This window comes from Chrysochloris asiatica, unplaced genomic scaffold (assembly GCF_000296735.1).
Source record: "Chrysochloris asiatica unplaced genomic scaffold, ChrAsi1.0 scaffold00090, whole genome shotgun sequence".
Lineage (NCBI taxonomy): Eukaryota > Metazoa > Chordata > Mammalia > Afrosoricida > Chrysochloridae > Chrysochloris > Chrysochloris asiatica.
The window spans coordinates 135,042-159,098 of record NW_006408608.1 but is presented as its reverse complement, the minus strand read 5'-3'; the positions used below and the strand labels follow the sequence as shown (position 1 = coordinate 159,098).

General features: G+C 40.7%; 1 protein-coding gene across 1 annotated transcript in view; it reads left to right on the top strand.

Annotated features, from left to right (window-relative positions):
* The window catches only part of MINOS1 (mitochondrial inner membrane organizing system 1), a 52,377-nt gene extending 28,573 nt beyond the window's left edge, over positions 1 to 23,804 (top strand). Inside the window, exons 2-4 of the mRNA XM_006866403.1 lie at positions 19,347 to 19,394; positions 20,405 to 20,514; positions 23,652 to 23,804. Coding sequence (XP_006866465.1) covers positions 19,347 to 19,394; positions 20,405 to 20,514; positions 23,652 to 23,804 — 311 coding nt within the window. The remainder of the gene's footprint in view (positions 1 to 19,346; positions 19,395 to 20,404; positions 20,515 to 23,651) is intronic.
* The last annotated feature ends 253 nt before the right edge of the window (positions 23,805 to 24,057 follow it).

Genomic DNA, 24,057 nt, shown 5'->3' with positions numbered 1-24,057 from the left:
AAGCCTCATCTTTCTCCCGCGGAGCGGCTGGTAGTTTCGAACCACTGACCTTAAGGTTCGCAGCCCGATTCGTAACCACTACGCTACCAGAACTCCTTAAGAGCAGAGTAGACCTGCCCATATGGTTTTCTGGGTGGAAGGCCATTAGAATCAAAATGATAACTGACAGTTGTTAATTTAACTTGTGAATTTTTAAAAAGTAGGAAGTGGATAAAGTGACTTAAAAAGCTCTTTAGATAGCATGAACGATAAAGACATAAAGTTGTGAATTTGAGTACATTGGGAAAGAGTCCTTTGGTTGTTACTTAGGTAAGGAGGTGGTCTTAGAATATGGGGGTCCCTAGATATGAATGGTGAGGAGGTAAATGGAATGGTGCCCAGGCAGTGACTAAGAGGTGGAATAGGCAGGTGACAGATGGCTGAGGGCTTGTTTTAAATTACATTGATTTTCGTATTCCTTTTTTTTTTTTAAATACGTTTTTATTGTGACTTGAGTGATAGTTTACACGGGAGAACATCGGTTTTACACTCATCATTTCATTACAATGATTACAATCTCCCCCATGCATCGTCGTTCAACAGTATTTGCTTCTATTCCCTCTGTTTTTTGTTTGTTGGTTGGTTTTTGGCATGTACACAAAAACACTTATGAATATATCATAATTTAAACAACCAAAGAGCACATTCTGCAAACCTTCCTCCTGGCTGCCAGCACACAGCCTTTCTTTTTCTATGAATCTAGAGGCCTCATCTGCTCTAGCTCTCCATGTCCTCATCTCTGCCTCCATCTCTGGTATCACTGCTTCTCTGGGTAGGGTCCCACATTCTGCTCTCCCTCGATGGTTCTAGGGTCCTCTCTGTTCCTGGACTCTAAAATCAAATACTCCACACTTTATGTTACAGTTTTGTGACCGTCGCAATTAGTTATAATAACAATCATTCATTATTGAATCATAAGAATCTTATCCCCATCTCTTTTGACCAGACCCATCTAGACAAGATGAAAACTATTCAGTGGGGATTCTACCTTCCCCTGCTCACACTGACACTAAATTCCCTTTTGAAAACTTGTAAGCCAGTCACTTTGTGCCTTTATAGCTTCCCTTGCCCCCCATTTTAGGTAGCCAATGTCTAAGTTGCCTGCCCCTATCAATCCTGTATACAGAGGGGATAGGATTGATACTTCGTGTGAAGACTTCTTCCCCCTCAGTTGCTATTTTGAGCTACTACATCCATGAGTATAGGTCAAGCACATCAAATTGTAGCAATTTACACATGTTTCCTTTCTCAAAAAAATGTTTTTATCTTCCTCTAGTTGAGATCTGATCAAGCCACTGAGGCTAGGTTGAATGAGTACTATATACAAGTTTGGACGTTCTTGTGCATCTCCCCTCAATTCTTATCAACTGGACACTTCACTCTCAGCTGTAGCCCTCTGTGGCTATGTCTTTGTCCATGGGCTCAGGAGTCCCTAGAGCTCACCACACTTCAGGCCAACTAGCCCTTCCTTTTCTCTCTCATCTCCAGGTCAACAGGAGTCTATGGAACGTGGTCGAACTCAACACATGTCTTCATTGCTGGCTTTCCCCTTCTTCCACTCACCAGCTGACCAACGTGGTCACTAGCAATCTTATGTGCCTGCTCATGTGTTCCCTTAGAGCTTCAGTCTTAGAGGGGGTTTTGTCCCGAAGGGACTTGATTGCTTTCCTTGATGATTCCCAAGCAAACAACTTGCTTGTTCTTGTAGTTGCCAATCATACTGCTATTTTTGTTTTGGATTTTTCCTGCTGGTCTGTGAAGAAGTATCTTCTGTTCCTCTAGCTGTTCCAGGCTGATCTGCTTGTCCTTTCAAGTGGGAATGTCCTACCTCAGAAGGTTCTGTATGGGACTCAGGATTCCACCTAAGGTCTTATACACCACAAAGGCTCTGCAAGAGGCCTTTTTCACTGGGCAAATTGTAGAACCCCTTTTAGGTATTCAGTCAGTTATAGGCTAAAGATGGGCTTACAAGCTTTCTGTAATCATGTTTCCTGATATTCCTTTTCTATTCCACTCAAGTGTCTATTTTACAATAATAGGCAAGGGAAACTAATATTCATAAGACAATCAAGCATCTTAACAATATATCCCCTCTTTTACCCATTAAGATTATGCCTGGATCCCTGTATCGCAGAGCCCTGTAGTTCCAAGGTTGTGCATACATCAATATTTACCTCTACCCCATTTAGCCCATGAAACCTGCTTCAGTGTTCCCCTGTCTACCTTGTTCTTCCATCCCCATCCCACTAATCTTTCCAGTTATGTATTTTCAGGTAGAAAATGAAAGCTACTGGGTTAATAGTTAACAATTTATGGGGAGCAGTTGAAGTCGAGTGCTTTCACTTCAGTTTTCTTTCTCCACCTTAAACCTACATTGGAATGCTAAGGATAATTTATAATTATTGTAACACTGTGATATAATTGTTGACAGATTTGTAGACTTACTTTACCTTGACAGATGTTTACGAGTTAGGACAAATGTTTCTGATTGTTTGCAAGAACCTGCACATATAAACCACTCAAAATTCCTGTCTAATAGATTTTAAATGATTAACTGAAACAAATGACTTAAGCAACATAATTCATTCTTTACTAGGAAGGTAGTCCTAAGAAAGCTGCTAGTTTCTTGGCACCATTTCAAATTGCTAGATTAGTTAGTTGTAAGAAGCAAGGAGAGCTAGACTTTGTCTCTTGTACTTTGGATATATTATCAGGAGGGACCAGCCCCTGGAGAAGGAGCTCCTGCTTGGTGAGGTAAAGGGTCGGTGAAAAAGTAGAAGATCCTCAAGAAGATTGATGGACACATTGGCTCCAACCATGAGCTCAAACAAAGAAACGATTCTCAGGACCCGGCAGTGTTTTGTTCTGGTGCACATAGGGTTGCTGTGAGTTGAAATCAACTCGACAGCACTTAACAATATCAAATAATTTTGTTTGGATTTGGTTTTGTACCCTTTCAGCATAGGCCTGTATATTTCAGACCCTAAATTTGTGAGATAAATATTCCTTTCTGTTTAGAAGCAAAATACTTTACATGACTGTTCTAGTTTTGACACTAGAATCAATGCTACTAATCGTATGTGTTCCCAGAATAGATTGGCTGTGACTTTTTGAAAAATCACAACTTATTTGTTCCTTGTCCCAGCTACAACTGGAAACTTACTTATTTTCAGCTCATAGCTTTTACTTTAGAAGACTTTTTTTTCCCTTCACTCAGATTATGAGAATGTAATTGTATATTTTTCATTGTATACAAGTCCCTTGATTTGGAGAGGTTTATTAGGGGATTTGTAGAATAGTGACTGTCTTTAAGAAAGACTGTAGAATAGTACTGTCATACAAGGTCAACCAAGTGCTGCTCTAACCTATGATCTTGGGCAGCTTCTGAGAGCCAGATTTGAATAGCAGAGAAAAAGTTGCTTGCTCATAGAGAACAGCTTCAAAATGCAGGCAAGTCCTTCCAACACTTGAAAAAGTTGCCTTGGGATAGTCATCATTTTTACCAACAATACCTTAAATGCAAAAGTATTGGTTTACTTTAAAAATATCTGGCCCTGTTTTTCTATTTCCAACTTTGGCAAAAATGTACTCAGCAGAACATATATCCATTCATCAATTCCTATGTATACAAGGGCAAGTATTATTACTAGAGTTCCAGTTCATACATCCACAAGTTTATTTCACACAAAATGTGTTTTAATATGCCTTTGTAATCATTGAATAGCTGCAGCCATGCTCTCTCAGTAATATAGTTGTCTTAGTCAAGGTGGGTGGTTCAAGCTCACCAGTTGCTCCTTGGAAACCCTAGACAGTGTTGCTATGGGTTAGAACCCACTCATGGCACTTAATAACAACAACAGTCTTATTAGTTAGCCTTCAAAAAGAAAGAAATACTTTTTTTTTTTTTTAACTTTTGATTGTGAATTGAGTGAAGGTTTGCAAACAAGATTCATCAGTTTTAGATTTAACAAATCAGATACTTTACTTTGTTTTACCTCAATGATTGCAATCCCCTCCATGGAACAACAGTGATCCCACTTCCTTCCTGTGGTTTTTGTCTCCATTCCATCCATCTTCTCATCCCTTCTCAACTCAGAAAAGGAGTACTTTTTGTGCCATGGGAGAAAAATGATATTGAGGTGAAGACTATTACCAAAGTTTTAGCAAAACCAAAATGGAAGTCTTTTCTAATCATCGAAACTTTGCAGTAAGTTTATGGGAATGGTGTGCTACATACAACAACCATTTTGGATGGATCAAGCATATTAAGAAAAGTCAGGAATACCTCAAATATAAACCAAGAGACCATTAACGTCAACAAATGAAGAAACTGACTAAAGTCCAGAAACCAGCAGAAGATGACTGTAGAATTATTATTGATATGATAAGTACTGAAGTTGGAATTGCACGTGGTTTGACATTTTCAGTTTTCAGTAAGCACCAGCAAGCTTTCAGCTGGATGGGTTTCAAAAGCAGTGTGTGAAGGTCACCTAGCTGTAAGAGCTGATCTTTCTGTCTTTGAAGCAAGTTTGAAGCTATGAAGATGATTTTATAGAATGAATAGTAACCTCAGACGAATCTTGAATTTACCAATATGATCCAGAGAATAAGGTGTGATCAGAACAGAAGCTTCTGAGGGGATCTAGTGACCAGTTAAATTTGAGGTAGTAAGGTTATGGTGACTTTTTGGATTCCAAAGGACTCATCTTGATAGATTTTCCCAAAAGATACAGGATGGTCACAGGGGCTTCTTAAAAAGTTTTAAGAAAATTTAAAACTACATTGATAAGAAAAAAGTAAGGAAAGTTATGCTGAGGAATTTTTTCCCATCGTAACAATGTACCTTCCCATGCTTTGAGGGTAGCAAGGGCTGTCCTGCAAGAATTCCGTGGGAAACCTCTTCCTATCCACCCTACAGTTCTCATCTTGCCTCTTCAGCCTTTTCTTGTTTCTAAAACTCAGAGAATATTTAAAAGGAACACAGTTTGAGTCCTTTGAGAATGCCCATACTGCCATTTGACATGGTATAAATCGAAGAGCACAGAATTCTTTGGAGAAGGGCTAGAGAACATTACCTTCAGAAGCGTATAGACCTAGATGGAGGATATATTGAGAAATAGTAGCTTCACATTTTAAAATAAAGATTTTTATGATTTTGTAGCAATAGTTTTTGACTCGGCAATGGTAGGGTTCCATTGAGTCAGTTCCAACTCATAGCAACCCTTTATTGGGTTTCCAAGGCTGTAAATATTTACAGAAGCAGAAAGCCTCAAATCATTCTCATGCGGAGCAGCTGGTAGATTCGAACTGTTGACCTTACGGTTCATACAGTTCAACAACATTGGTTACATTCTTCATGGGGTGTCACCATTGTCACTTTTCTACCCTTCCTGTTTCACCACTGTCCCCCAGACTTGTCTCATCTGTACTTTAGAGTGACTTGATCATTTGATCTCATCTAAAATTCTTTCAAAGAATACAATGCTCCTGGGGAACATTCTTTACTAATTAAGATAATTTAGTTTAAAGATGACTCCAGGGGATAATTTTGGTTGATGCTTTGGAAATTTTCTCAGAGCAACAGATTTGGGGATTCCTCCAGTCTCAATAGATACAATAAATCTGGATCCTGTAAGAATTTGAAATGCGTTCCAACAGTTTTTCCTGATTCATCTGGATGGCAATGCTCAGTAATGGTAATGGTCTACCAGCTATGGAGGCAGTAGGTCTTGGAGGCAGTTAGACCTGCAGTCCATTTCCCTCTCTGATTCCTGGGTCTTCTTCCTCTGTGGCTCCAGGCACATGTCAACCACTTGTATCTTAGGAGGCTGCTGGCAAGCATTTAAGCCTCCATTACTATTCATCACAGTAGGTCACGGATTGGACAGTCCCACGAAACCACCACCCTGAACCTTTGAACCAACAGAACTAATCCAATATGTACTTAAATAATATTAGGAATCCTGGTGGGGCACCGAAGGAAAAGCACGGGACAGCTAACCACAAGGTTAGTGGTTCAAACCCACTACCTCTTCTCAGAAGTCCTATACAGGCTCACTATGAGTTGAAATCAACTCCACGACACTTAACCACAACAGGTAGGATCAGCAAGTTTAGCTTCTTTTTGCTATGGTTGTAAAATTCTATATAACACACTATTTGTCATTTTGCTCTTTTTCTTTTTTTAGTGATACCAGTTACCCTCATCAAGTTGTACAACCATCACTGTTAATGTCAATATTCCCATCACTGTAAATATAAACTCATTGCTTCCCAGATAGTCATTCCTTTTCTCCCTCCTCATCTCACCTTGTTGTTATTGTTGTTGTTAAGTGCCATTGAGTTGATTCCTACCCATAGTGACCCTGTCTAGGGTTTCCAAGGAGCCATCTCACCTTGTTGTTGTTGTTAAGTGCTGTCGAGTCAGTTCCGACCCATAGCAACCCTTTGTAGGGTTTCCAAGGAGCAGCTGGTGAGCTTGAACTGCCAACCTTGCAGTTCAGATGGCTTTGCAGTCTCACCTTAGATAAGCAATGATGGTCATTGGTTTCTATATATTTTTTACTTTTGTCTTTTCATGTTAAGTGAGGGTGTACAGTATTTGTCCTTTTGTGATTGACTTATTTCACAGAGCATGGTCTTAAGACCATGCTATATTGTAGCATGTATCAGGATTTCTGTTCTTTAGTGGTTACGAATCGGGCTGCGAACCTTAAGGTCAGCAGTTCGAAACTACCAGCCGCTCCGCGGGAGAAAGATGAGGCTTTCTACTCCCGTAAGGATTTACACCCTCGGAAACCCTGTACAGGGTCGCTATGGGTCGGAACCGACTCGACGGCACTTAACAACAACAACATACCTGAGTAGTATACCACTGTATGGATGTACAATATTTTGTTTCCCCATTCATCTCTTGATGGGTACTTGGATTGTTTCCAACTTTGGATAGTGTGAATAATGCTGCAGTGAACATTGGGTCACAATGTTTGCTTGTAGCCCTACTTTCAAGTCTTTGGGGTAGACACCTAGGAGTGACATTGCTGGGTCAGATGGTATTGTGTTGAACTTTCTGAGGAACTGCCAAGCTGTTTTCCATAGTGGTGTTACCATTTGACTTGCCCACTTTTATATGAATTCCTCACCGGGTTATACAACTAGGTGATCTCTAGCACCCCTTCCACATAGGACTAATGTCTTTGTTCTTTGTCCTTGAGGCTTTTCATTAAATGAGGGGAATTCAGAAAGTTTGTGGGAAAATTCCAATCTCTTTGCATTCCATTTTCCCATGAACTTTGGAAGCCTCTCGTATAGGATCCCTTACCTGAGACTAGTCATTAAGTATGATCACTCCCATGCCTCAGAAGTCTTACTTTAGTTTAGCCTACACCACTGCCATATTGCCATCTCTCTTTTCTGTCTGGCTTGAAACACAGGAAATGGGAGAGGAGAACTATTGAGAGATCAAATTATATAAGGTAGCATTTTCATTCAGATGGAAACAGAAAAACCTTACTTACCCCTCACCTTGACTACTACAACAGCAGCCTCCTAACTGGTGTCTCTGTTTTATATGTGTTGTGGTTAGGTGCTGTTGAGTTGATTTAAACATTGTCGGTTTCCACCATCACAGTTGCTATGTTTGAGCCCATTATTTTTTTCCATAGATTTCTTTCAATCTGCCCTCACTGGCCAGTATGAACTGTTTGACATCTGATATGTTGCTTCCTGCTTAAGCCCTTCCTTGATCCCCTGTTGCTTATAAGATGTTGTGTGTCATCTTGTTAACAAGACTCCCCTTCCCCCAGGGAAGGACTTTGTGTTATTTATTCTTGAACCTCATTGAACTCAGTATTCTTGCCCTATGTTGTTGTTGTTAAGTGCCATCGAGTCGGGTCCGACCCATAGCGACCCTGTACAGGGTTTCCAAGGGTGTAAATCTTTACGGGAGTAGAAAGCCTCATCTTTCTCCCGCGGAGCGGCTGGTAGTTTCGAACCGCTGACCTTAAGGTTCGCAGCCCGATTCGTAACCACTACGCTACCAGAGTTCCTTATTCTTGCCCTATAGGACTCTGTAAATACTTGGACTCTGGTTTGTTTTTGATTTTTTTAAAAAAAAAACACAATTAATAGTTTATTAACCCATACCAAAAATGTAAGCATATGTTTGTAGCTTTAATACTTCTGTGGTAATAGAAACATTAATGCTACAAGATCCTATACCTTACAAAAGTTCTCCCAAGTCCATGTGATTTTTGAACTATATTTGAGAAACCACTGTTTTATATAAGCTTATGCTGGAATAAGTAATACTTTGAACATTTACAGAATTCCTGTCAGATTGAAGGGTGGGCAGGGTTTTAAAGAAAAAAATATCAAGTTTTTTTTAAGATAATAGATAAAAGATAATAATTCTTTAGTTTAAAATATTTGCATGGAACTTATTTGTCATGTAAATAAGATAGCCAAATTTTCCCTTCTTTGGAAAATTTCTTAACGCCTTCCAACACCACCACCCCCCTTTAAATACATACAATACCTTTATTGAGCTATAATTCACAGCCATGGACCTCATCTCTTTAGACATGCTTGATTGGGTGGGTTTTCAGCATACTTATACAGAATTGTGAAACCATCCCCAATCATCTAATCTGAGAGCCTTCTCATCATCCCAAGAAAACCCTCACCTCCATTAGCAGTCATTCCCCCACGGCCCTCCTTCCTTTTTGTTTCCTTTTTGAATTGATGGAAGGTTTACAGATAAGATCAAGGGGTTTACATCCAACAGATCATTTCCTTAGTTACAGCTCAAAGATTGCAATCCCCTCCATGCAACATTTTAACACTGGTGATGGGAGTGGGGGGCAGTAAACAAGAGGAGGAGGTTGGCAGGAGAATGATGAAGATAGTTGAAGACAAGGCTGTAAATCTTTTGCAGGAGCAGAAAGCCTTATCTTTCTCCTGTAGTGGACTTGAACCTCCAACCTTGTGGTTCGCAATTCATTACTTATCCTACTGAGCCACTGCATTCCCTCAATGAACAAACAGAAGAATTGCAATTCCTGCAAAGTTGATTCTGTGGGAGCAAGTATATGTTACTTGTTCTGGTTAGGGGCTTAAATCCAAAAAGGACACAGTGAATCCTTGATTCACATATTTACTTTCAGAAGGATGAGAGTCCAGTTATTGACAGAGATGAGGCGGAGATCCAGGTAGTGGAGGGGTCGGGAGCTAAGAGAGTTACTGGAAAACACTCATTTGAGCAGTTTGTAGGCCCACACCCATTTGGATTCATTTTTGTCTCCAGTCAGTGCACAAAGGAAGTGTTTCCTGGCTTGAGTTATTGACTATATTTCTCATTGGTTCTAAGTAAATTTCAGGTCTTAATGTTACTACTCCTGGTTAAGTCCAACATCTGTGGATTCTGCTGTTTCCTTGAGGGACTGAGAGTAACATAGTCATAAATTACCCATGAAAAGTGTTACAATTCAGAAAAACACTGTGTTGTCATATCTAAAAACCGACCATTCACCCTGCTCTATGCTGTCCTTTCCCTGAGGGTTAACGCAGTGTGTAGTCCAGACCCAGGGCATTGGAATCCTGCAGACTGGATTTGAATTCCATTTTCTTAGCTCAGTGTGCTTGGCCAAGTTACTTAACCCCTATTCTGTCAAGCTCCTAAAGTGGTTCTGTGGATTAACTGAGGTAATATTTAGAAATGTATGTAGTCTAGTGGCTGGCATGTTAGAACTGCTGTTACATCCAAATAAGCTCAGTGCATTGAGTCTTTTATTGTGGTCATCTAACCTAGTAATTCTGCATCTTCTTCTTTTTTTTTTTTTTTCAGTCTTCCTCTAATAAATTTAAGAGTTTTCCTCATTTTTCTACATGTGAATCAATGAATTATATTTCAATAACATGTCCACAGTCATGTTTCTGGTTGTATGTATTCTTGAAACAGTGTATGGCTGTCAGAATTTTGAAAGTGAATCATGAACTACAAGCACTCATTTAAAAAGACCCTTTTGTGAGTTTGACTTTGCTTGAAACAACACACACCGGTAATAGCTTCCACATTTACCTTTTATACCTATACTTCTTTCTGCTGACTGGCTTGCTTGTTCTGATCAGAATCCTGGTAATTGATGTCCATTGAGAAATTCCTACAGATGTTCCAGCCTCTGTCTAGTCCGGATAGCCTCGATTTCCTATATAAACTACAGCAATGTTGACCTTTGAGCGGCTGATTAACAGATAGAATTGACCGTCTCTGGTTCTTTGGTCTGGCATATTCTCTTGGTTAATTCACATGACTTGGCATTTACACATAGACACCTGGGACAGTCTATCTTTGCCTCAAAGGATTAAGTAACACAGTTTAGAGCTGACTTTTTTCCCCTCTTATAAATTGAGCCCTGAACATCTTTCATAAATCTGGAATGTTTCTTGGAAATGTAATTCTCAATAAACTTAGTCTCAAGGGTACTTTTGTATAAAAGCACATTCTTGTTTGTTCTGCCCTAACAAATACATTTGATGATTATAATAGCTTTGATAAAAACATGATTGAACAGGAAGGCATGCCCATTATAAATAGGTTAATTTGATACTAATCCATGCTCAGAGCATAAATATGGCTTTATTAAACACCAGATAGCTCTGGGAAAATCTTTAGTACATCTTAAAGCAAAATGTCCTAGTCTATCAGGCCTCCACTTTAAATATATATAGTAGAATCTGATACATTCATATAAATAATTGCAAAACAGCAATTAATTTATAGTAAAGTATACAGAGAATAAGAAAAAGGTTCTTATTTTTGGCTCTTGATCCTAACTAAGCAAGCCAGCGAGTCGTAATTGCATAGAGGAGCAACTATTACATTATTCTTTTGACATCTTTTGAGTTTTAATGGTGATAGTAGAGCACAGTACTCAGCTATTGAACTCGGTTCAATACATTTTCCTGATATCGTAGCCCTGTAAGGTTGCCTTCACTCTTCAGATGTTGAGGCTGGGAAAGATGGAATAATTGATCCGAGGTCAGAGCTAGCTAGTGAGCAGTGGAGGAGTCGCCTGAACCCAGGTTTACCTTGCTGTGAAATCTGTGCCCTTTCCACTACACTTAGCCAGGAGAGTGGACTCCTCAATTTTGGAATCTGTTTCCTTCTAGACCTTTAAGGATAAAGAAGTTTGGTACATAGCTTCTGGTACCATAAGGAGTTGCTGGTAGTTTTTGTAATTTCTCATATTTATAAACTACCAGTTGGATATGGTACATAATTGTTTTTTGCTGATACATCTTGTTATAAAAATGGAACGGAAGTTGCGTTTTAATTTTAATTTGCTTTTAGATGTTGACTTAAATATTAGCATTCGATAACTATACCTTGTTGTTGTTAGTGCCATTGAGTCACTTCCGACTCAATAGTGATCCTGTGTAGGGTTTCAGAGGAACAACTGGTGGGTTTGAACTGATGACCTTGTGGTTCGCAACCAAGTGCTTATCCTACAACACTGGCCACCTGAAGTCAGTTCTGACTCAGAGCGACCCTGTGCACAGCAAAAGGAAACATTGTCCAGTCCTGCACCATCCTCTCAGTTGTTATGTTTGAGCCCATTGTTGCTGCCAGTGTATGTCAATCCATCTCTTCCGGGGTCTTCCTCTTTTTGTTAGGTTAATGAATGTAAAAAGTTAATGTAAGCTGGAGTAAAACCTCAGTAATTTTCAGATAATAAATTATTGACAAATGAAGTAGGTCTATGGTCTTTTATAGAATTGCTTTTAAAGTAAATTTTTGTAGGATTTTTTTCCCCCTTTGTCTTTCTAGTCAATGAAAATCCATTGGCAATTGCAACTCCTGCTAAGTTGATTCTGTGGGAGCAAGTGTGTGTTGCTCCAACTTGTTCTGATTAGAGTCTAACATCGGAAGCACATTTATACCCCCACACTGCAATCACATTTTATGAGGGGTCTTCAGAAAGTTCGTGGGAAAATGGAATTACAAGATAATGGAATTTTTCCTTGAACATTTGAAGCCCCCTCAGATAGCCTGCTTGTTTATTCCTGCTGCCTGTGTTTGCTTAGTGGAATAGAGCTTTGTGATCTGTGGTGTGATGAGAGCAAAGCTCCTTCTAAATACAAAACCAGGTTGCACTGAGCAACTCGAAATTGTCCACAGTGGCCGTGCACGTATATTCTCTTCACCCCCCACAAAAGGTGGCTTCCAGTGTACACTATTCCATACCTAGGTTGGTTGCTACTCTTTTATTGCTATACAGTTGTTATTGTTATACAATTGTATTGTTAATTACAATTGTTATACAATCCATTTAGGCCTAAGACAATATTATACATGCTGTTAGTGGGAGCAAAATTCTGTTTATTAGTAAAATATTATACAATTAACTTGTAAGCAATTGCAGCTTCCTAAAAATGTGTATTGATATTTCTAGCCAGTTTTTTTGGTGTTCTTTTGGGCACTAAGCATACATGTATGTAAGTGCATGGTTAGATTGATTGGGAGGGTGGCAATTTCTTTTTTAAAGAATTTGTGCCAATTCTTTTTCCTCCCATAGAACTGGTTTCAGAGTATAGGCTCTGTGCCTAATGTCAATTCCATAAGGCTTCTCTGTTGTGTGTGTGTTTTTTTCCCTCTTTGTCTCCCACTCTCCCTCCTCCCCTCACCATAACTCGACTTTGCCATGAAGATGTGTCCCATAATATGGCATTTCTTTCGTTTAGGGTGATTTATCATTTCAGAGAGCATGGACCAAAAGAACAGGCTCGAGTGGGGAGAGAGACTAAGTTATATAAACTGTATTCATAGTTAAATATTTGCTTCCAGGGAAGGTGAAAAATGCTTTGTACTCTTTCTTTGGCTTTTTTCCTTCAAAAGAACTTGTCATGCAACAACCAAAAAGAAGTGGCCACAGGCAAAGAAAACTCTTCTCTTTTCCATGTTGGTTTGTTTTTATTGTAAGACAAACCTTTCATGTTTTATTGTTATGAAGTTTAAACCTGGCCTAGAGGTGCCAGTCTTTAGTGGAAACAGCTGCAGAGTTGGTGTCCCTTGATCAGGTGGGACTTCTCTTTGAAGCTACATGTTGCCTTTTAAAAGAAATTGAGCATGTGAAAACTTGAGCCTGTAAAACTCATCAGTGGGTTTCACCATTGTTTATATCTTAAATACCTGAGATAGTTAACTTTAAGTAAAATGTTGGCATTTAAAAAGCACGTTTTGAATCCTCCCCCAAAGAAAACAGCCATGTTACTTCGTGTCTTAAGAATATAGAAAAAGAGGAGGAAAGGAGAAAAATCATCCCTCAGAATAATTGAAGATGTAGCAGCAACCCAATTTAACTGAAGCCTCAGTGCACAATGTTTGATATAATGTCTTCTTTCGCCTACTCCAAACTGTGGTTTGATCTCATATTTATACTTGCAGTTAAATACCCGTAATAGGAGCAAAACTGGGTTGATCGGGCATCTACTTGAATTTAGAGTGAAGTCGAGAAAGGAGAGATTGTCTCCTCCATACTGGTTGATGTTGAACATTCCTCATCTTTTTGAGTGAGTGATACTGGTAGCAGTGGTCAACTCCTAGGAAAAGTTGAGCATCAGAGTTTTTCCTTGTGGGTGGGGGGAGGGGGAAACAGAAGAGACAAGCATGGAGTCAGAGGGACAAGAAAAATGCTGAAATATTTTCCATCTGGGCTTTTGATTTGTTTGCCAAAAAATTGCCTCCCGATGGAGAAGACCAAAAGCTCTGATTGTAAGCCATTTTGTTTTTACTGGCCTACCACCCCATTCCTTGCCTGGTTTGAAATTTGTGAGCCAGTCCAAATCCTTTACCTCATTTTCTAGTACCAATTTACTGTCTTACTCATCTTCCAGCTGCAAGGAGGTGAGGCACGTTGTCTTGGAATTGAACCCTATACCATTTTATAAGCCAGGCGACAGCAGGTTTGTGCCAAGGTGTATCAGTCGTGGTGACTCCTATTTCTCTGAGATTCTTGAATCACATCAACCAGGTAGACTTATGCCTATGACATGTGCAATAAGATTAGTCTGGGAATGAATCTAAACACGCCCTTGTAACTTTGTGTAGACTTGTTACTGCCCACATTTGCTTAGTGTTCTGGGTTGCTGCTTGGGGAGCAAAGTCCATTGCTTGTCTATATGTTCCTTGACTCGCAGTAGAAGTCTTGGCATGCCACTTTCCCTTGGGAAGTAATGATTGTTTTGTGGCTTTCGGTTGTTAGGGGAATGAGGAATCCACCTTATAGTGGCTTTGGTGTCTGGCAGACTTGTACCCAGTATACCGCTCAACCATTAACTAACCTGAGTCCTTGGGCAAGTTATTGTGCCTTCATCTATAATATGGAGCACAAGACCATTTCCCATTGTTGTTAGGTACTCACAGGAGATACTCCGATAGTAGTACCCATTTCATTATGTCAATATTGAATAGTCTGTAAACTGATTGTGTGTGTTGTTGTTAAGTGCCATCGAGTCAGTTCTGACCTGTATAGGGTTTCTGAGCAGTGGCTGATGGGTTTGAGCTACTGACCTTGTGGTTCAAACCCACTTTGCGGTCCAGTGTTTTATTCTATAGCGTCATTTCCCACAATTTCATTTAATTCTATGGAAATCAGTTAATCATGAGTGACTTAAACTGTATTTTAAGTTGGATGCCCAAAAAGCACTGAATGCAGGGTCTATTAGGGCAAAGTAGTGATTTTTCATAGAAGTTTATGTTTGTTAGATGGGATATAGTCCCGGAGGAGCAACCGGATAGACAGTACAGAAGAATTCTCTGAACTCATCATGGGTAAATAGCATAAATGCTTTCTTCAAGCCAACCCAGCTAGACTGTTACATAGGTATAAAAAGAATTAGTGGATTCTCTTCATTTTCTGATTGCGCAGTTGTGAACTTGCCTACTCACTACAATTTATTTGCAACTTCAGAATGAATCTCCATAGATGCACAAGGCAGCTGACAATTTGAGTTGCCTGAAAGGTTATACGCTCTGCCTTCTTGTTTTACTTCTCGTGCTGTAATCAGGTATCCTTTGCATGGTCTAGCGTCATGTTTTTTTGCATTTTTGAGTGTCTTGTTAATGATTGCACTGTTTAAAATGGTCCCCACATGTAGTGTTGAAATGCTGTCTAATGTTTCTAAGCGCATGAAGGCTGTGTGAAGAAAGCACATTGTGTTGCCAGATAAGCCTCATTCAGGTATGCATTGTAGTGCTGTTGACCATGAGTTCAATATTAATGAGCAGCAACAATATATAGTAAACAAATAAACATGTCTTTACACAGAAACATGTGAAACAGTTATGTACTAATTAATTGAAAAAAATGTGGCCAAAGGCTTGCTGTGTGCCGCTAGGAGAAATGGCTCAGTATCTACTAATTCCATTTTCTTCGTGACTTTACAGAACGTAACTAATGCAAATAATGAGAATCAACTATTCTTGGGCCCAGAAAAGTGTGAATCCACTTGCTACCTCTTGGTAAAGTTCTCTGCATTTGGAGCAAAATGACTAAGTTGGTTGACTGAGGAGTGCTTTGGATTTTCCTACTGTAGTAGCCTGAATCGTGTTTAGAGAAGAAACTCTTGGAATTTCAGCTGTTCAAATTTGAAAACCATTAAGGCAAATAAGAACTAGGACTTCTGTGTGGTACTTAATTATAAAGAGGATGGTCAAGGACTTTGCTGGGCCTTGGACTGGACATTGGACTGGACATAAGGAATATCAGAGTTCTCTGATGAAAGGTCTTTGAAAACAATTGCTCTGTCAAGTGCAAAAAATAAAACAAATCGACTTTTGGCTCTCTTCCTTGGCATGTGTAACTTACTTGGTTGATAATAGTGAAATAAGTTCATCTCACAATTTGTGAGGTGATTTTTTTCCCCTAAATTTTATTTTGCTGTTGTTAAGAATTGTTATTTATTGTTGTTGTTAGGTGCCTCCGAGTTGGTTGTAACTCATAGCGACCCTATGCATGAAAGAAGGAAACCCTGCCAGATCTTGGAGCATCGTCACAATTGTCGTTACAGCCTGAGTCCATTGCTGCTGCCACTGTCATTCCCTCTCATTGGGGGTCTTTCTGTTTTTTCGCTGACCATCTACTTTGATGATGTCCTTCTCCAGGGATTGGTTCTTTGTGATAATAGGTCCGAAGTCTCCCCATCCTTGCCACCTAGGAGCATTCTGACTGTACCTCTTCTAATACAACTCACTAATGCTGCCTGCGATGTATATCTTTATGAATCTGTAGGTTAATGCGCTGGACTGCAGAGTCGGTTTGAACCGCAAGGTTGGTGGTTCAAGCTCACCAGCCACTCCTCAGAAACCCTGTACAGGTCGTTATGGGTCAGAATCAACTCAACGGCACTTCACAACAACAACATTCCATTTCACTTTTGACAGCTTCCAATGTTCCCTAGATTCATACTTCATACATTCCATGTTGATTAGTAATGAACGTTTACAGGTGTTTCTCTTCAGATGAGGTGTTCCCCATCAGTAAATGAAGGTCCTGAAAGCTGTACTCCATTGGCATCATCACTGCCAACTCTTCCCCAGTTGAATTTTGAGTGCCTGCCAGTCTGTGAGGCTCATCTTCCAGTACTATATCTGACAATATTCTGGTGCTCTCTGACAGTGTCCCACTTCTGTTCATAAGGGTTTCAGTGGCTAAACATTCAGAAGTAGCCCGCCTCTCCTCCTCCGTAGTCTGAAAACTCCACTGAAACCTATCCATCGTGGGTGACCTTGCTGGGATTCAGAACAGTCATGGCATAGCTTCCAGCATCACAGCACCACGCAGGCGGTCACAGTGTGACAAAGTGATAGACGAGTGGTGGTTTGAAGTACATACAACTACAAACACACCAATTCAATGGTTGCTACCTGTACCATTTAGTGATGTTGATTATAGTCATCAAGCTGTGCAGCCATTCTCAACCCCTTTTCTGAGGTATTGCTAACCCGTTAACATAAACTCACTGCCCCCTAAGGTTTCTGTCTAAATTTCCCAGTGCCTGTTGTCAACTTGATCATATAGGTAGATTGTGAAAGAGCATAATGCTCAAGGCAGACATTCTTTAGTAGTTAAGCTAAACTGTTGTTCAGTTTTTAGGAAAACTTCAGGGGTATTTTTGGTTTATAGTTCAAAGATTATTTCAAGGCAATAGTTTCAAAAGTTCATCCACCCTCTAAGACTCCAGAAAGTCTGGAGTCCTTACGAATTTGAAATTCTGTTCTGCTTGTAAGGATTCTTCTGTGGAATCTTCGATCACAGCATTCAATAATGGCAGCCAGGCATCATCCAGTTCTTCTGGTCTCATGGCAAAGGAGGCAGTTGGTTTTGGAGGCAATCAGTCAAACATTCCATGTTTTCCTGCAGTTTCTGACTTTCCATCTGTTGCTCCAGGTATATAGAGACCAATTGTTGTGCCTAGGTTGGCTCTTTACAAGCTCTTAAGACCTCGGGCACTACACCGTGGACTCGGAGACAGAATAAAAGTACTGAACATATTACTTGATAAATAAACTAGGAAGTCCCATGAACTGTGATTCTCAACTGCCAAACCGAGGATTCTAATCCCATGAGATGTTTGGCTCTACACAGCAGCCTTGGTAGCTACTCTTTTTGTTGTCAATATGATGCACAATGATTGACAGCAATTATAAGAAAGAGCTGTATATCCCTACCCTTAATGCAATTTTCCCATCACAGTTAACCTCCTTTCCCTTCTTCCTCCTGCCTCTGGTGGTGGTGGTTGTGTGCCGTGGAGTCAGTTCCGACTCATAGTGGCCCTGCATAGGGTTTCCGAGGCTGTAAATCTTTACGGGAGCAGAAAGCCTCATCTTTCTCCTGTGGAACAGCTGGTAGTTTCGAACTGCTGACCTTGAGGTTAGTTGTTATACATTGACCTTTTCCTGTCGTTTTATATAAGTGAGGTCATACAGTATTTATATCCTTTTGTGATTGGTCTATTTTGCTTGGCATAATGTCATCAAGCTCCATTCATACTGTAGCATGTATGAAGACTTCATTTATCCTATCTGAGTAGTAGCCCCTGGTGTTTATGTATTGCATTTTGTGAATTCAGTCATCTGTTGATGGCCATTTGGGTTGCTTCCACCTTTTGGCTAGTGTGAATAGCACTGCAGTGAATATTGGTGAACAGATCTCTGTTTGCTTCCTAGTCTTTTGTGCATATACGATGGAGTGGACTTGCTATATTATGTGTTAGTTCTATGTTCAGTTTTTTGAGGGGCAGCAACAGTGTTTTCCACGATGGCTATAGTATATTCCCACCAACAATGAATAAGAGTTCCAAAACTAAGGTGATTTTAAAGTTTTTGTTTTTAAGTGATACTGTGGACAAATGTTTTCAAAATGTATACATTTGAATATACTTTATGAAAAAATATATATAACTAGCAGTCACAGCTATGATTTCACTAAATCTAAATTTAAGTGAATACATGCACCGTTGGTTTCTTTTTAAGTAAATGATCAAGTAAATAATAGTACTGGTGATGTGTGGATTTTAGCAAATATGGCGAATATGGCAGCAGAATGACTAAAGTGTGAGAAATTCTAGTAAAAATAAGGATTTGGTCATTTTTCTTAAGTGGAACTTTCCTTTTTCCAAAATGATTATATTCCTTTTTCTATTTTATTCAAAATTAGATACTTCTATTATAGGCTTATGTTTGTCCTTTATAGTTAAAACTAGTTTTATTGGTAAAGGTAGTTTAAAATGCTCTGTGTAAAGTAAGAGGAGGGGGCGATGTCCACGTTTGGGACTTCTGAGGAACTGCTTTCTCTGTCTGGACACTGACCTGTGTGATAGCGTAGCCCTCAGGATACTTGTGAGCACCCCATCCCATCTTCCTCAGTGGGCCGGGGCGACACTGTTGGGCTGACCTTTTGGCTGCAGCACCCATCTTTAAGGTGGGTAGGAGAGCCCAGGGTCCCACGGCTGTTCGAAAGTATATCACAGCTGGTCTGTTCTTGGCTTGCTGTTTTTTTCCCCCCAAAGACTTGTCTAGACAGAATGGTGAATAAAGTTCTTAATCTCTTATTGTGGGCCTGGGGGCCAAAGGTATATGTAAAGCTTCTGACAACAAGAAAAGAAAGAATATTGGAAATGAGAAAATCAACTTTATATTGAATTATGAGAAAACGAATCTGTTTCATAGATGATCACATTTAAGAAATGTATATTTCATTTTTTGTCACGTTATGAGATAATAGCATGTTTTTCTTTCCTCTTTACAGGTACTGGTTTTGGCTTAGGAATTATTTTCTCACTCACCTTCTTTAAAAGTAAGTGTTACTATGACTAGTTTTCCAGCATACAGCCTTATAGCAGACACCTTCAGGAAAGCCGGGCTAGATGGCTGCCAGCCCATCCTCTTTGGGGGTTACTTAGGTTAGTGTAAAATGAGCCAGACAAAGAATGTGGATTTAGGAGAGGTCCAGATGGGTTGGGCATCTCCAGAATTCCCCCCGGGCACTGAGTCAGGGTGCCTGAAATCTTAAATATGATATCACTGTGAAAGTCTGTACTCAATGCCAGTGAGTCATTTGGCCAAATCTACGCCCTCAAATATTTCTAATTAATTTTGCAAGTTTTTCTAAAGGAACTTGAAAATGAGAGTCCTGCTCGCAATGAGAACAAGTGGACCAGAAAAACACATGCTTCTTGGCCAAAACTGCTCCTGAACAGAGGGCAGGCAGTGTCCTTTTTCATTCTGTGGAAGAACTTCTGAAGTTTGGATAGTGAATAAAAGCCACTTTTCATGAAGAACTGGCTGGAAACACATAACTAGAAAATCATACTTAACAAATCACGCTGATAGGAAGTAATCCTTTTGCAGTGTTTGCTTAAGTAAACGCCATGACTTCTTTATTAGCAGAATGTACAAATATTTGTGAATTTCTTATATACTTTTTAAATTCCAGAATTTTACTAAAAGGTATAACTTTTTGGATAAGGTTAAGAACTTAGCTTAAATTAAGCAAATGATTAGAGCTGATACAGAAAATATTTTCTAATTCAGCTCTGCCTACTGCTTCACTACTGTACCATTTATTTACCTTGAAATCTAGCAGCATGGGCACTTCCTCAGTTCTACTAAATGATCCTGTTTGCTACCTGACCTCTTTTTTCACCTTTAATGAAGCATCAACAAAAGTGTGTGGCATACTGTAGTTGTCAGTGTGATGTATGTTGAATATTTACTGAACCCTAAGCAAATGTATCTAAGTGGGAAAAAAGCTTTATCACCTTCTAATAGTTTCCTGTTGGGATTTTCCATTTTCTGTTCCCTTAGGAAGAATGTGGCCATTAGCCTTTGGTTCTGGCATGGGATTGGGAATGGCCTACTCCAACTGTCAGCATGATTTCCAGGCTCCGTATCTTCTCCATGGAAAATATGTCAAAGTATGTGCAGAATTTATATTTCACTGTCTTTCAAAAGGAAAAGAGTTAATTTCTACTGAGCCCCTGAAAAATTCTTTAGTGGGAATAGGGATAATCAGTAAGCTATGTGTTATCACTGTGTCTTCTCCGAGATTTTGGCCTTTGTTGTTATTAAATGCTGTGCAGTCGATTCCGACTCATAGCGACCCTGTATAAGGCTCCCAAGTAGAGGTAGGTGGGTTTGAATCTCTGACTTTGCAGTTAGCAGTCCAGGACCTATCCTACAGCAATGTTAAGTCTCTCCCTTGTACCTTTGGGTGTATATATGCATTCAGATATATGCTCAGATGTTAGCTGATGGAAACTGATAAAACTGTGGGGAAGTTTATCAATGGTAAAGTAGATCTGTGTTAAATATCTCTAAGTAGCATTTTTTTTGTTCAAGATTGTAGAACAACCTGTCAACATCCCATGCATCTTGCAGCTAAATCTAAATACTGCTGGGAATGGGATTGAGCCATTTGTCTGCTTTTTATTGAAGGGAATAGGCTCTTGACAATAAGTTCCACATGATTCTGCCAAAGTCCTTTCCTTCAGATGGATCTTTAATGGTTTAAAAAAGCTGGAAAGTTATTACACATCACAAGAGGGGAAAGAATAGCAGATAGCCGTCCTCTTAATTTCTGTGTGTGTTGTTGGAAGAAGTGTAGCCAGAGTGGCTCCTTGAAGGCCAAGATGGCCAGACTTCATCTCTCATACTTCAGACATGTTGTCAGGAGGGACCAGTCTCTGGAGAAGGATATCATGTTTGGTAAGGTGGAGGGTCAGAGAAAAAGAGGAAGACCTCCCAAGGAGATGGATTGGCAAAGTGGCAGCATCAGTGGGCTCAAGCATGATAACAATTGTGAGGTCGGCCCAGGACCGGGCAGTGTTTCGTTCTGTTGTGCATAGGGTCGCTATGAGTTGGTACCGACTCGATGGTACTTCACAACAACAGCCAAGCCTATTCGAGACGATTGTTTCTGCAAGGTTTAAGTGAGAGGCCATGAAAGACTGGGTGCTCCGCAAGGATAGAGGTGATATTTATTTTTGTTTCTCCAGGACCTGAATCTACTTGGCACTCCCATAAATGTGCAGTGAAAGAAGGGGGAGAATACAATGTTTGGCATATTGGATATGCACGTTAATGGTCACAGGCTTACTAAGACAAAAATCTTTTTAGCAACACAGCCTTCAGTGAAGAACTTGTTCCCTGGATGCATAGAAACGTCTACTTTCCAGGTTACCCTTGAACTAGACTTCGTATTTTCTGGGCTGCAGCAGGGACTGATGGCTAGAGTGTGGAGCACAGGAGTCCTGGTTTTGTGGGTCGTAGGCCATCGCTCACTACCTGTGTGCTCTTGAGTCTTGAGTGTGCTGTCCATATGGTGAGGGTAGTCTTTCTACCTTACAAGGTTGTTGTGAGGATCTCACGAGCTCTTGAGTAACTACTAAAAATGTTCTTAAGCTGTGCGGTATCATATAAGTGGAAGCCTTGGCTATGAAAACTTAGGCCAACCAACAAAGGCTGATTGACTTGACCACTGTTCCGCCATGACAAGTAGAGCGGAAAATGTGGTACAAATGAGTGTCCTGATTTTGCTCAAGGGCTGTAACCATAGAGGGCACGGAATCTCAGATCCCAGGGTCCACCCCCTGCGCAGTAGCCTCTACCGGGGAACCTGCTCAGATCCTGTCAGCTGCCTTTCGACCAGCCTTTGCATGCTGGAAGAGACCTGGGAGCAAGGAGAGTTGGCCAGCTAGGGAGCCTGGCAGGCCTTTCCCTGCCCTCCACGTTAATGAACCCTCTCTGCCCCGAAGCCAGGCTGAGGTAATCCGAGGGACAGTGCAAGTGGGGGCACAGCTGCATGGCACCAAAGCCAACGACGGGCTGTTTCCACTGCTCCCTGACTCTTCACTTTCCTGGCGCCAGAGAGCTGAATATTGGGGAGGATAGAAGGACAGGGAGAGGAGCTTCAGGTTTCCTAATTGTTTAAAAGGTTTGCATTGTTCCAAACTCAGTTGTCATGGGTGACGGCTTAGTATATGCGTATTATATACTTAACGTCTGGGAGTAACTGTGGAAAATACTGTTACATTTTTACAGTCATGTGCATACTGTTCCAAAACGGCCTTGTAACTTTATCTGAACTTGAGTCTGTGCCTCGATGTTGTCATGCTCTACTCCCTGAGAAGAGGTGCAAAATCCCCACTGGGGGTTGTGTAGTCATGCTATGGTAACTGCTTGTTGAGTGCCTAATGTGCCCTGGGACCGTCCTTGGTGTTCTGTCTCTATCCTTCCTCTCTCGCTTTCCCAGTAGATTTGTGAGTAAGGTCTTACAATCCTCACTGAGCAGTGAGAAAACGGAATCTTACTGAGATGAAGACTCTTGCCAAGGATCACATCATTAGTAGGCTGTTTGATTCCAGGGTCGTGCTGTCTTTGGGGGGTTTCAGGACTGCAGACATCCTATGCCACTTTCCCATTCTTCTCCACAGAGACTGGGGAGGCAGTCTTTTATGCACCAGCGTTTATGTGTACAGTTTTCTCATTTGATGGTTCTAATGCAGACAGTGGGGCATGGGTTGGGCTCCATTGGTCCTTTGGGTCTGACCTGAAGCAGCGAGTTGCAGGGGTGGTCAGTGTGCTGTGTGCACAGTTCTAACCTAGATGTCCTTGCTTTGCAGGAACAGTGACAGGCCTGACGACATCCCCGTGGGAGGAACAGAGAAATCATGTTTATTCCTCAGGAATAGTGAAGTGCCCTGGAGTAAGCTGACACTCTTCTGGAACAATGTGATCAGTAATGCTTTAGACTCCAGCACACTGTTTATGTATTTGAAACCAAGTCTGTTTCTTGTTTTGTATTTTCTCTCTGAAAATTGCAAGGAGGTGGTCTTAAAGGAAATAAACAAAATAGGAAGCCCAGTACGTTGCCTACAGTTTTGTTTTGTTTTTTTTTTTGGTTTTTACCTTTGGTCTCTGAGCACAAGGAGGATGGTGTTTGACCTGCCAGCCGCTGTAACTGCATTGTCACACCTCCCTGAGAGCCCTCCTGAATCCTTGGTCCTCCCCACTGGCCCTAATGCATGGCTTTCGAGCTGCTTCCACTCCATAGACCGGAGGGTGGAGAGTGTGGCTACGTGGTCTGAAGGCGATGACAAACGTCTGGAGGAGCCTCTCCTTGCTGCAGCAGCTCACCAAGGAACCTGGCAGGGCATGTGTCACTAACGTGAACTCGCTGGCTGGCTGTGTGGATGGGTCACCTTGATGTCACGTCCTGCAGTGTGCGTAGAGCTTCCTGCAGTCTTCATCCCTAGGGGTTTTCTCCTGGATGGTCTGAGAAGCTGGTGCCATACTCAGCTGGCTGAAAGGCAGGACTTTGAACCAGTTCTTCCCAGTTCAGTCTTGGCCTACTAAGTGAAACTGGAACAGGCCCGAATGTGTTAAATGTGGGTGTACTGGAGCGATGATTGGAACGGGAAAAATTACGAGTCTATGCTAGAAACATAATCTGTGTCATA